The sequence below is a fragment of the Monodon monoceros genome, unplaced genomic scaffold (genome assembly GCF_005190385.1).
Source record: "Monodon monoceros isolate NGI ecotype Baffin Bay Population unplaced genomic scaffold, NGI_Narwhal_1 Super_Scaffold_18, whole genome shotgun sequence".
Taxonomy (NCBI): Eukaryota; Metazoa; Chordata; class Mammalia; order Artiodactyla; family Monodontidae; genus Monodon; species Monodon monoceros.
Window position 1 is genome coordinate 112,547,696 of NW_021703774.1, and position 13,471 is coordinate 112,561,166.

A 13,471-nucleotide genomic window follows, 5' to 3' on the forward strand; every position below is an offset into this window, starting at 1 on the left:
TCCTGTGCAACAATAGATTATTTTGCATTCCACTTAGACCACTGACATGAACCCAATAACCATATTTGAACTCTAAAGGATATAAAGCTTTGTTATTGACCAGCACAGGAAAAACTATCACTTTCTTAGATCCTTGACCACAGAGAACAGAAGGCAGGTGTCTCCATTAAGGGATCATTGGCATAAAACACTACATCCTGTTCAGTGTTACTGGTTTCTTGACTAAGTTCAATGAACACTAACGCCTAATAGCTAACCAAGTCACTACTCAATAATGTTTTCCTCTTCTACTTTTAACCATTTCTAAAATAAAGTTACTATTAGTAGTCAAAATAAATAAATGTCTAAACAAATTCTTAAACTTTTAGATGTCAATTTAACTTCTCTTTACCTATCCTTCATCTGTAGTTTGGTAGTTTTGCAGAGTTCTTAGGAGCATAAACTGTAGAATCTGTCTACTAGGTATGAATCTTGGCTCTGCTACATCCTAACTGTTTCACTTTGGGCCAATTATTTAACTTCGCTATGCCTCTGTTGCCATAAATGTGAAATAAATATAATTATGCAGATCTTACTCGACTTACAATGGGGTTATGGCTCAGTAAACCCATCCTGTTTACTGAGGGAGAGAAATGTTAGGAGAGAAATGTTAGGAGAGAAATGCTTCCTAGCAGTGTCATGGAGGTATATGTAGGGGAAAAGTTATTCCACTCCACAGTTCTGACAAAAGGTCAACAAACACGGTAGCGTCATAATTTCTGTGGGTTTTCCCTAAATTTATATTAAAGCAATTTCGCATCTAAACTTTGGAAACTTAGTTTCTAAATATTAATTTATTAGCAAAAAGCTTTTAACAGGTGCCAAACCAATCCATTGCTTCCTGGCACAGCTTCACCATGCAGATCTTGGGCTTTCCAGGGGGAGTTCTGCCGAGCCTGGGTATATTCTTTACTGGGCTCAAACCTTTTATATGTGCTTTCAGCCACTATATACCTTCAGGGTATTTTATCAGTCTTAGCACATACACACATGTTCAGGCTCCACAATGGTTGCAACTTCTGAAAATTGACCCCCTCTTCTTTTGAGATCTCTTTTCAGACAGTTATAGATCAGCCTTCATCGAGGATAATGTCCTTGGGGTTTTCTACTAAGAAGTCAGTGCCCTCAGAGTATAAAAAAGATCAGATGTGAAAATAACTTGAAAGCTAAGAAGTCAGAGTTGTCAAACAAACGTCAGAATGCCCACATACTTTGACTTTCAGATAAACAAAAAATTATTTTTTAAGTATAAGCATGTCCCCAATATTGTATGGAACATACTTATACTAAAAAATTAATTTGTTGTTTATCTGAAATTCAACTTTCACTGGCATCCTATATTTTTATTTACTAATCTGGCAGCAATATGAGAAAGGCCTATAAAGGCAGGTATTATAATGAAGAAAATGTGACAGGTACCTGAAAGTACAAACTGCATTTGTGACTTGCTGGAAAGGAAGTCTTTTACAAGTTATAACTTGTCTTGATCTTTTTATTTTAGGAAACACAGAAGCAGAATCCACAAATAATAAATGCTTTCATATAATTGACTACCCATCAAATATCTGGAACATCAATAATATTTATGAGTTATTGATAAATTAATATTTATTTTAAGCTGGATTTAAATTTTTTATTTTAAAAATAAGAAACACTAATTATAGGGTGTTTCATATCTATACCTCTATAATTAGCAATAGAAACACCCTGTATTAGTGTTCTAATGCTGTCATAACAAATTATTGCAAACTTAGTGGCTTAAAACACCCCAAATCTGTGAGTTCACAGTGCGGTAGGTCAGAGGTCTGGGCACAGTGCGGCTCAGCTGACTCCTGTGCTCAGAGTCTTACTGGGCTAAAATCAAGGCGTCAGCTCTTCTGGAGGCTTTGGGGGAGAATTTGTTTCTGTGTTTATTCAGATTGTTGGCCAAATTCAGTTTCATGCGATTGATTTCTTTGCTGACTGTTAGACAGAGGTCAGTCTCAATCTGTAAATCCTCCCATATTTCCTGACACATGGCCCGCTTGGTCTTCCATCTCTCAGACCTTCACTTATGCCTCATCTCTCCTGCCTTCTGTGGCATCTCTGCTGAATCTTTTCTGCCTTCCTCTTTCGTTTTTAAGGGCTCACGTATTTACATTGAGCCGTTATTTTATCCAGGATAACTTTCTTATCCTAAAGTCTTTCTATCCTAAGGATAGAATTATAACCTTAATTCTATCTGTAAAATCCCTTTTGCTATATTCACAGGGTCCCAGACATTAGGGAGTAGACATTTTTTTTTGGAAGGGGCATATTATTCCACTTACCACATACCCCAATACTATATGAATATACTGTAACTAAGGCATGTAAAGAAGTGATTCCAGCTGGGAAATAATTTAAAAAAAAAAAATCAGACAGAAGACAAAACTCTAACTACTTAATTCCAATCTAGCTAGTAGACAATTTTTTTATTTAATAGATTATATATTTTCACTTTAAAGCTTAAATTAAAAGCTACTCAGCCATCTCTGCAGTGGCCTAGGTATTGAGAATGGGTCTTTTTTTATGGCCTTTTGGTAAGCCAGTAGAAACCCACCTTTTGTCCTTGGCAGAAGCAGTTTTGTTCTAGGCCAGTTAATTTAAAGGTAATAAAACTATTTGAAAGTATATAGCAGTTGTGATCATGACACATTCTTAAATGAACCAGATCCTGTTTGATATATATGAAAAATTAAAGCATGAGACTAAAAGTGCTATAAGAGAAATTTTCTCATTCTTTCTAGTGAGATCTGACATCAGCATATAGATGGCTTCATCAATTATTGAGAAAAAGACTAAGAAAAAAAATGACTGATTGGGATGCTTTATTCTGAAGTCTGAATTTGAAGCCCTTGGGTTGAATGTACCTGTAGGTCTAAATCTTTCAGAATTAGCTCTTGCTCTCTCACCAGCCCATCTATTTAAATTTCTAGTTTAAAAGACTAAGGCACTTAAAAATTTTTAATGCACTCTGTCAAACGTGTGTGCCAAACTTTGAAGTAACTGCATGTATCAATGAAGTGAAGAAACAAATCTCTGTATAGATAAACATCCCTTAAGATGAAGCAAGGGAACTGATTTTAAGCTTCCAGGACTTCGAATGATTTTTTTTCCACGGCTATTTTCATTCTCTTCTGTAATCTAAAGTACAGCAATGAATTTCAGAGTTCTTATGTTTGCCATGTAATATCCTTGTCCTGTTTATTCCTAGAAAAGTATTATGGGCTCCTGGTTGACAAACTACAACTGTATTTTAAAAATTGAGACAAAAGTCATAATGAGTGACTCTGTTGATTCACAAGTCATTAATTAGCCCCTGTGCTTTTTTGTGACACTAATGTTAGAGATAAGTAAAAAGGGAACCACAGCTTATAAAATCAGCACACATAGGTAAGCACTAATGAGCAAAAGTGTGAATCATTTTAAAGGCAACATTTTGCTAATTAAGGTTAATATTAATGATTTATATTATATTTTAAAGACTTACTGAAGTATTCAAGTATTTTATTGTTGCTGTAGCCATTGCTTGTAAACACAGTGTTAATAGTATCTTCCCAACTATTTAACCTAAAATACAGATATTTCTGTATCAGTCCTCAAAGTCATTACTTCTGGAATAATTGCAAACTATTTCTTATTATTAGAAATACTTTTTAATTCTACATAATCTTGTTCTGAGCTTTTGTTTTTATCTCATCTCAGACTGTTCATGATTACTTCATAAAATATTTCCTCCCAAAAGATACTTTTCTGTACCATGTAAAATGCATAGAGTTTCAACTTAATTTCCACCTGTAAGTAAAGTCATGTGCCTTTAGGTGATGCTAATTCTTTGTTTAAGTTGTTTTTGTTTTTTTTACTCTATTAGAAAAAGAATTTTAAGTAGCTTATATATTTATGGATAAAGAGAGAATGCAGGCAGTGTAAAAAGAGTAAATTTAGGTGTTTCCAGTTATCCCAAATTTGCTTAATATTATAATATGACCTTGGATTTGACTCTGAGTTTGGTTAAGGAAAAAATTATTCTGACACTTGTTAAAATGGTAAGGAAGACTTTATTCCAGACTATTGTGAGACGTGTCAAAACTATCAAAATAGGGGAGATTGAGCTCAACTCTGAATACAATAAGGGCAACTGGGAATTTACAGCCAAGGAACAGGTTATGTGTGAGGGAGTGGGTGGGGATGGCAGACGAAAAACTGCTAAGAGGAGACATCAAGCGTAGGGAGAATTCTTTTTTTTTTTTTGTTTTTTGTTTTTTGTGCGGTACGCGGGCCCCTCACTGCTGCGGCCCCTCCCGCCGCAGAGCAACAGGCTCCGGACGCGCAGGCCCAGCGGCCACGGCCCACAGGCGCAGCCGCTCCGCGGCACGCGGGATCCTCCCGGGCTGGGGCACGAGCCCGCATCCCCTGCACCGGCAGGCGGACTCTCAACCACTGTGCCACCAGGGAAGCCCAAGTGTAGGGAGAATTCTTGCTAAACTTATTTTAAGAGCTTTCTTACTGAATGGCAGGCCAGGGTGATCAGATATCAAGAATGGGAGATGAGGAATTTGAAAGTGATCACATATCAAGAGTGGGAAAAAAATCCTCTCTAAGCTGATTCAGCAGGATTCTTGCTAAAACTGAGCACTGCAAGGATGTCACTGAAGCTCAGGGTCGAGGCCTAGATGAGAAGAGGGCTCAGAGGAACTTGCTGCGATTTAATTAAGGAAAGTCTTTGTCAGTTTCCTACTGACTAAGGCAAGGGAAGAACATGTTGACATACAGAATTTTCATTGTTCAAAACAGTAAAGAGTACGATCGTGCTCTGCATTTCCGTAGAATTGAATTCGGGTCTGATTTTATCATTTGGATTTCAGTTTTTCACAAAGGTACACTGGGAGGCAGTAGGTAGATAAAGAGCATTTAAACAGAGGTGGTGAGGGAATGAGCTAAGGGGATATCTAAAGGTCCAGCAAGGACAATGGCCTGAAGTCATGCTTTGTGTGCTGGAGGAAGAACAGAGAATCCAATGTGAGTGGAGTGAGGTGATCAAAGCACAGAGAAGTAGGACTTGAGGGAAGAAGTATATCATTTCAGACCTTAGAATTTATTGTGAGATCCTCAGGTTTAACTCTGAGATGGGAAGCCATTAGAGGGTTCCGACTAGAGAAGTGGTCTGCCTTACATTTTAAAAGGCTCAATCTTTCTGCTGTAATGAGAAAAGATTGTAGGAAGGCAAGGATGCAAGCAGAGAGACCAATTAGGAGGCTTTTGCAATAACCCAGAAGAGGCATGATGGTGGCCTCTTCCAGGATAAGAGCTGTGAAGATGGTAAACGGTGGTCATATTCCGAATATGTTTTGAAGGTAGAGATGAAAGCTTTGCTGATGAATAAACTTGATCTGCTAGAAAATGAGATAACTTTTTTTCCGTGAGGTGGGATATGTTACAACAAAAGTAGGTTCTTTAGGAGAAGAATAGCAGTTTAACTTTTGACATTTTAAATCATGATGCCCATTAGATTTCCAAGCAGAAAAGTTAGATGGAGCCTAAGGATATTATTTGGAGCCACTGAGTCTGAGTCAGTGAGTATATATAGACAGGTCCAGCAACTGAGATCCAGACAAATCACTGTGTTTCACTCCTTTGGCTCTACTGGTCACTCAAGACTGGCTTAGAAATCATACATTAGGGTATCGTCACCTGTGTCCTTCTACTCTACTCTGCAAACAACTGCATGGCACTTCCTAAATAATGTTGTGCTTGCCTGTTGACTGGCCATCTCCTCCACTGTACTGTAAGTTCCTTGAAGAAAAGGACTATGGTGCATAAGTGATTCTTGAGTGAAAGAATAAATTTAAAAACCTTTGCATTTAAGATAAAATCTAAGAACTCTTCATCTTTTGTCTACCTTGTCTCCAGCTACCCTTCCCTATGTTTACTACACTTCAGCCACCACTGCTGGTAATTTCTTAAAGGCATACCATATTCTTAAGCCTCATGGCTTTTTTCTATGCCATTTTGCTTCATAGAATGCTTTTCTCCCTCATTTTTGATCTGCTAATGCATTATCAGTCGTCACGTCTGGTTTAAAATGCTAAATCTTAAGAGACATACTTCCCAAACCTTCATTCTAGTCCACCTTCATTTTGTGTCTCCTAACAGTCTAAATTTGTGACTTAGTAGCATTTTTCACAGTTTGTAGAATTGTAAGTATTTGTATGATTTTTTTTTACTATCTATTTTCTTAATAAGTTTATGAGAACAAAGGGCAGTGTCTGTTTTGTTCATTAATATGTACCCAGACCTCACCAATATACCAGACACTTAGTTGACCCTTTATAAAATGTTTTGAATATATGCAAATAAAAAGCTCCAAGTATTTTTATTATTGTCATTGATAATACAATCAATGTATTTGTGATTGTTTTCATTGCATAAAACCATAATACCTTTTGATAAAAATGCTTTAATCTGTTTTATCTTACAATTGCAAAAATATGTTTATGGACTAAGAATTGTCTCTTGTTTGTCTAGCAGCACCTGGTTTTTATAAGTATGTAAACATTTTCCCTTCTATGTAGAAAACATGTACTTTCCACAGCTAGATCACCCATAAAGAATGTTCCATTTTTACTCTTCACTATTTTAGCATATGACGTAAAAGCATATCCAAAATATATATGCATTTCTGAGAAACCATAACAATATAAGCAACTATTTTTCAAATTTGTTTTATCAATAATAGAAGTTTAAGAAACTTTATTTAATAAATATTATAAATTTAAATCACTAACTTAGGAAATTTATGCATTAGTGAACAATTATTTTAACACTTAAAGTTATTTTATCTTATAACTCTTCTGTTGAGTTAACAAGTTCAATATAAACACCTCATAAAACTTCTTTGAAAATTTTCAAACCAATAATATTTTGGGTATATTATTTATATTAACCAAATTTTAATACTTTTTATTATTTTAAAAAACATATATATGTTTATAAAATTAAATACAAGTGTTGTTCCCAAATTTATTTAAAGAACTTATAGATATAGAAGCCTAGAAAATGCTATGCATCTCTCTTTCATAAGTAGCAGAGACTATTTATAAAATTAAATATTATTAAATTGTCATTTCAGTTAGTTATTTGAGCATACAATAGGGCGAAACTTGTCAACTAAATCAATTTAAATATATTTTATCTCCCCTCTGCAATTGCTGAAGTCTTTCTTTGTATGGAGACCTTACTGTAATTAGAATTAATTAATCGTATAATTGAAGTAATAAACATTTGGAAGCAGGAAGAAGGGACTAGATCCATATTCCTCTAAGAGTTTCTCTCAAGGACCTCTCCATGGAGATATGACAACATGAAATTATCTGATCCATTATTTTATATTGCTTTTTATAATAGTAACTAGTAAATTTCATTTTTAGAAGCTATATAAAGTCCTTAGAATATGGAAGAAAAAACAGAATTTTTCTATTAATTTCTGAAATCCTAGTATAAGAATTAGCTGAAAATTAAAATATTGCACTTTGCTACTGTTGTTACAAAATGGCTTTTGAAAACTTTGTTTGGATTAATAAAATATATTCAATAAAGGATTAACCTACAAATTATTTCTATAATTTTAATATTTTTAATTATTAGTATGCTTATGTTAAAATAGATATACATTTAAAATATACCCCTCAATTAATCCTCTGACACTGCACATATGACTTACAAGTCTCCAAAAGTATAAGAAAAGGAAAGAAAAGAAGAGTAAGTTTTTCATAATGCAGTCATTTTAGAAGGGGTAAAAATTCTGTGCATTCTATATAACCGATATTGTGGAATATATAAGAATATAAATGTTTATCAAAATGCATATGCCTTTAAACATATATTTCACTGATTAATACTTTGAAAGTTTATGAGATTAAATTTAGGGAAGGGAAATCTCAACATAATATTAGAAGAGATAGCTAGATGAACCATACAAAAGAAAGTACATTCAAACATTTTCTAACAGTAGAAATTAAGGATGTTTTGTTGTTTTCAAATTTCCTTTCAATTTCTCTTTTCCAGTTTAAATTTTCAAAGGATTGACAGAAGTATCACTAAAACTTCTTTTCAAAGAAACAGCACACAATTTCATGAACAAAAATTTGATTTCTCAAGTGTTCATAAAGTTTTTTAAACCAAAATTTATCTTAATATGTATATTAACCATATTGTTGGCAGAAGATGATAATTCATCAATCTGTAGAAGTGATTATAACATCTGAAGAAGTTCTTGAACAGGTGCTTAATACAATCTGGCAAATTGTACTAACTGTGATTTGTACTGACAATTTTCAGTGATATTGTAAAGATCAACCACATATTTGTTTGCATATGTCTACTAGAGGGTTTGTACTTCTTAATATACATAAAAGTGCCATGATTTACTGGTTTCTATTTATTTGATATCTTTGCTATTTGTTTATTTCCTTTATATGTATCTAGTTTACTATGAAAATTATCTCTGTTGAAATTAATTTATATTCTCAGGTTAATCTCTTGGCATTTGGAGTTATCATATACAAAGTTTTTCGTCACACTGCGGGGCTGAAACCAGAAGTTAGTTGCTGTGAGAACATAAGGTAAGTATTTCTTCAACTGTATTTTCTTTAGTGATTAAAAGCTTTAGTAACTTAAAGTAGAAATAATTTTTGGAAGGACAATTTTTAAATGATTTTTTCACACTTTCCCCCCATCATATTTAAAATACTAAATAGTATTGCTAAATAGTATTTAATATGTTTAATAAGCCTATAATCACCACAGATTACATGGTAAGTAAAGCAATCTTTTTGAACATATTCCCCTTTGAAAGAAAAGATGATGACTGCATTTTAAGACAAAAGTTGGCCTTAGTGATCTGCTTTTGCAAAGCACTTCTCAGCGCTTAGTAACTGTGTTTCTTCCTTGTGATTTCTAGTTTGCATTCCACCATGATTTTTCCTCAGCTCCCTCCCTTTAAAACTGATTTATTGAGACCTTGAAAATGGTTAGTTCAGGAAAAACTGAAGGGTACTGTAGGGAACATTAGAAACAACTGACATTTGGGTCTCTTGGGAACACTCCTGTAGTTTCAATATCTTGCACAAGATTTATAGTTAGGATTTAGCAAATGTTTGATTGATTACTTTCTTTTACTCCTCACCATTCATAGTTACATGTAGTTTGCTGGCTTTAATAAAGTTGAGAATGACTCATTTTCTGTGGTACACTGCAAAAACATCTTCTGCAGTAAAGAATGATTGCACTAAGAATGAATGAGAAAATAAGTATTAGTTGCCTCATTTTCAAGGCAGTGTCCTCAGTGAGCAGGATTGAATATTATTTTACCAAAACTCACAGGCAATAAGTTGAAAATGTGTAAAAGTGAGTATGTGCCTGTATTTTTTAAGAAATAAGCATTCTAACATGAATTTACTTTGAGGTAACTGTATTGCAAAAGCAAAAAAAAAAAAAAAAACTTGTTTTATATTTTACATGTTCTCTACTAAGCCTGAAAGGAAAGCAGAAGTATCCTTTGATGTCCTGCCCATGTGATGACCTAAATCCACATGGTATACTCTTCAAGGTTTCTTAGGGAGAATACTTCCTAACAGCTATCTGTCTTACCTTTGGGAGTTCCTGCAACATTAGATTTGAGATCAAAGCATACACACAGGGCTTCCCTGGTGGTGCAGTGGTTGAGAGTCCGCCTGCCGATGCAGGGGACACGGGTTCGTGCCCCGGTCCGGGAAGATCCCACATGCCGCGGAGTGGCTGGGCCCGTGAGCCATGGCCGCTGAGCCTGCGCGTCCGGAACCTGTGCTCCGCAACGGGAGAGGCCACAACAGTGAGAGGCCCGTGTACCGCAAAAAAAAAAAAAAAAAAGCATACACACAGATGAAAATATTTTAGGATTAAGGAAATTCCTTGAAAAATACCAGATTTTAAAAATGCTGCCTTGAATTTGGAAGCACATCCCAGCCACAGTATGCTAGTATACCCTAGCCTGTCCCATGCAGCTATAGCATAATTTGTCAGTTTCAAAATTATTGGTCTTTACCGAAGATTTCTTGGTTATTGAAAAACTGACTTCCCACATAATTTGAGGAATTTGAGGATACGTTAAGTATGCATAGCTTTCTTAGCTGGAACATTGCAAATTTGTTTAGGTCTTGTGCCAGAGGAGCCCTTGCTCTCCTGTTCCTCCTTGGCACCACCTGGATCTTTGGCGTGCTCCATGTTGTACATGCATCGGTGGTGACAGCTTACCTCTTCACCGTCAGCAATGCCTTCCAGGGGATGTTCATCTTCTTATTCCTGTGTGTTTTATCTAGAAAGGTAAGCAATTTGTTATTTTTGTCAACCTTATAGCATATTTATGTAGCATCAGTTACCAAATTGATAAAAATTCTCATTCTCATAGATTTATGACTTGTGCCTTTATTGCCTAAGTGCAGTACATTTTAGTGTCAAAATAATCAGAATGCTTAGCTGTTCATAGGGAAATGTGCTTTTAAAAAACTTGCTAGTAGGAGTATAAATACAGCTTACATTCACTTGAGCGTATTCTGACAGATAATCAGAAAGCAACAATAATTTAGAAAACTAAATATAACAATTTGTTGTGATTTGAAAATAATTTGATATGATTGTTACAGTTATATTTCACGTTTCTTACTTTCTTCTTTTTCTTTTTTTTTAGATCCAAGAAGAATATTATAGATTGTTCAAAAATGTCCCTTGTTGTTTCGGATGTTTGAGGTAAACAGAGAGAACTATGGATCATTATTGCTACACAGAAATAAAGAAGCCAAGCTGTGGATGGCCAATGTATAAAAATGACTCAAACAAATTGTCCAATTGTTAATACTAATCAAATATTTTAAGTCCATTTTTCTGTTTACTGTGTAAGAAATGTAGATAATACGAGATAAAATTATGTACCGTATAGCTATAGCAAGCTTTCCTACATGACTTAGTTAGCTATGTAAAAAATAGTATTGCAGGTATTTGGAAAGTAACTGGTTTCTCAGAGTGATATCACTGCACCCAAGGAAAGATTTTCTTTCTAACACAAAAAATATATGAATGTCCTGAAGGAAACCACTGGCTTGATATTTTCTTGATTCATGTTGCCTTTGAAACTAGTCCCCTATCACCTTGGTAATGAGCTCCGTTACAGAAAGTGGAACATAAGAGAATGAAGAGGTAGAATATAAAACAGTAAAAAGGGAATGATGGTTGTAACAATGAGACATATTTTGAACAAGCTCGTTTTGTAAACTAGATGGGAAATTAGAGATAAAACAAACAATTGAATAAACACATCTTACCATTCTGTGAATTGTTCTGAACTTAAATTTCTACCAAAACAACTTAGACCTGTATTTGTTATATCCATTTTCTATTCTAATAGTCTATAAAAACACAAAACTTCACAAAAAAAAAAAAACCTAAACATTTCTGTTCTGTTTTTAGGTTAACATCAGAATGAGGTATATGCTCTTTCTATACTTATTTCACAGATTGTGATTTCAAATGCTTATTCAGTAGTACATAAATGTGTCAAAATATAATATTGTTCATGCCTGTAAATGTAAAAATTGTGTATATAAACCTGAAGTACTCTGTCCCATAACCTTTCAGTGTAGTGAAAAATATTGTATCTCATTAGACTAGCATATTTGAGTTCTTTATTTTTTTTTAATTTTAGAAATATTGTAGTTCACATCACAATATTCTCTTTTAACTTACTATTTTTAAAAGGGCATTGTAAATATGAAAGTATTCATAAAGTGAATTGCTATTTTTTTCTGTTCAGAAAAGTACACATTTAAAAATGTTATTTATAACAAAGAAATCACTGGGAACTGTATAAACTTTCACACTGGATCTATTTTCTGACAGTTTTCCTCTATTAAGGCATATCTGCTAAAATGTAAGGCTTCTGTCTATCTTCAAGTTTTCTCATTAAAATGTAGAAGCAGTGATTTTACTTCAAAAAATATGTAATTGTTCTACACATACCTTAAAAGTGTGCCAATACACTAAATGTTGTGATTTTAACTTAATTTCTCCAGCTGTTCAAGTGAAGTCTGTCACATCTTATACTAACAAATAAGATGATATCTGAATGAATCTTTTTACTGCTTGGCTGAGGCATTTCTCTAGAAAGATGAGCTGCCTGCCAATGTCTTAAACATTTTTAGAGTATTTGTGATAACTTTTTATTTGATCTTTTGATCTCTTATATGACCTATTATTATCATTATCATTATAGGACAGTGCTATTGGAATAAGATACTAAAAAAGTAATCTGTTCAATCAATGTATACAAATTATGTGTGGTGGGCAGAAAATGGTCTTCCCAAAATGCCCACACCCTAATCTTCAGAACACATGAATATGTTAGGTTACATGGAGAGGAGAATTAACCAGCTAACAGCTAGTCCTCTAACTTTAACGTGAGGAAATTATCCTGGATGTTTCAGGTTGGTCCCATGTAATCACAAGTTTCCTTATAAACAAAAGATGGAGGCAGAAGAGGGAGCCTGTTAAAGCAGTGCCATACGAGGCATACTCAACCACACATTGCTGGCTTTGAAGATGGAAACAGTCCACAAGCCAAAGAACATGGGCAGCTCCTGTAATCTGAGAAAGGCAAGGAAATGGATTCTCCCCCAGAGCTCCTAGAAGGAAGTCAGCCCTGCTGTACTTTTGTTTTAGCCCAGGGAGACCCAGTTTGGACTTCTAACATCTAAAACTGTAAAACAATAAATGTATATTGCTTTAACCACCAAGTTTGTTGATAATTTGTCACAAGATTATTGATATTTTTTTGATAATTTGTTACAGCAACTATAGGAACTAATACTATGGAAATATATACATAATAACATCTTTAGATATAAGCAAGTATTCATAACAGTAGGGAAAACCTTAAAATCCTGAATCTTGTTTTCACTAACCCTCCCATAGACATCATTGGGTGAAACTTCTATTCTTTAGTATGAGATTTCAGACATTTTCATAACTGCTCACTTACCTTTTTATTAGGTAAGGATCTCTCTTTAAAAAAAAAAAAAAAGGTGTGTGCACACGTATAAATATATATTTATTGCATAAATGCCTCATAGCACTTGCCCCCTGATTTTATAATCAACAAGAGAAAGGGCTCAAAAAAGGTTTTCACTGGGCTCGGTTTAAAAAATACAAAAATGGGGCTTCCCTGGTGGCGCAGTGGCTGAGAGTCCGCCTGCCGATGCAGGGGACACGGGTTCGTGCCCCGGTCCGGGAAGATCCCACGTGCCGCGGAGCGGCTGGGCCCGTGAGCCATGGCCGCGGAGCCTGCGTGTCCGGAGCCTGTGCTCCGCAACGGGAGAGGCCACAA

The 13,471-nt window shown here is 34.8% G+C and overlaps 1 protein-coding gene across 2 annotated transcripts in view; it reads left to right on the top strand.

Moving 5' to 3' along the window:
* ADGRL4 (adhesion G protein-coupled receptor L4) overlaps nucleotides 1–12,874 on the top strand; it is a 114,430-nt gene extending 101,556 nt beyond the window's left edge. For both annotated transcript variants that reach the window (XM_029230085.1, XM_029230086.1), the window contains 3 exons: nucleotides 8,590–8,681; nucleotides 10,251–10,419; nucleotides 10,784–12,874. In XM_029230085.1, coding sequence (XP_029085918.1) covers nucleotides 8,590–8,681; nucleotides 10,251–10,419; nucleotides 10,784–10,846 — 324 coding nt within the window. In that variant the 3' untranslated portion in view covers nucleotides 10,847–12,874. The remainder of the gene's footprint in view (nucleotides 1–8,589; nucleotides 8,682–10,250; nucleotides 10,420–10,783) is intronic.
* Nucleotides 12,875–13,471: the final 597 nt, after the last annotated feature.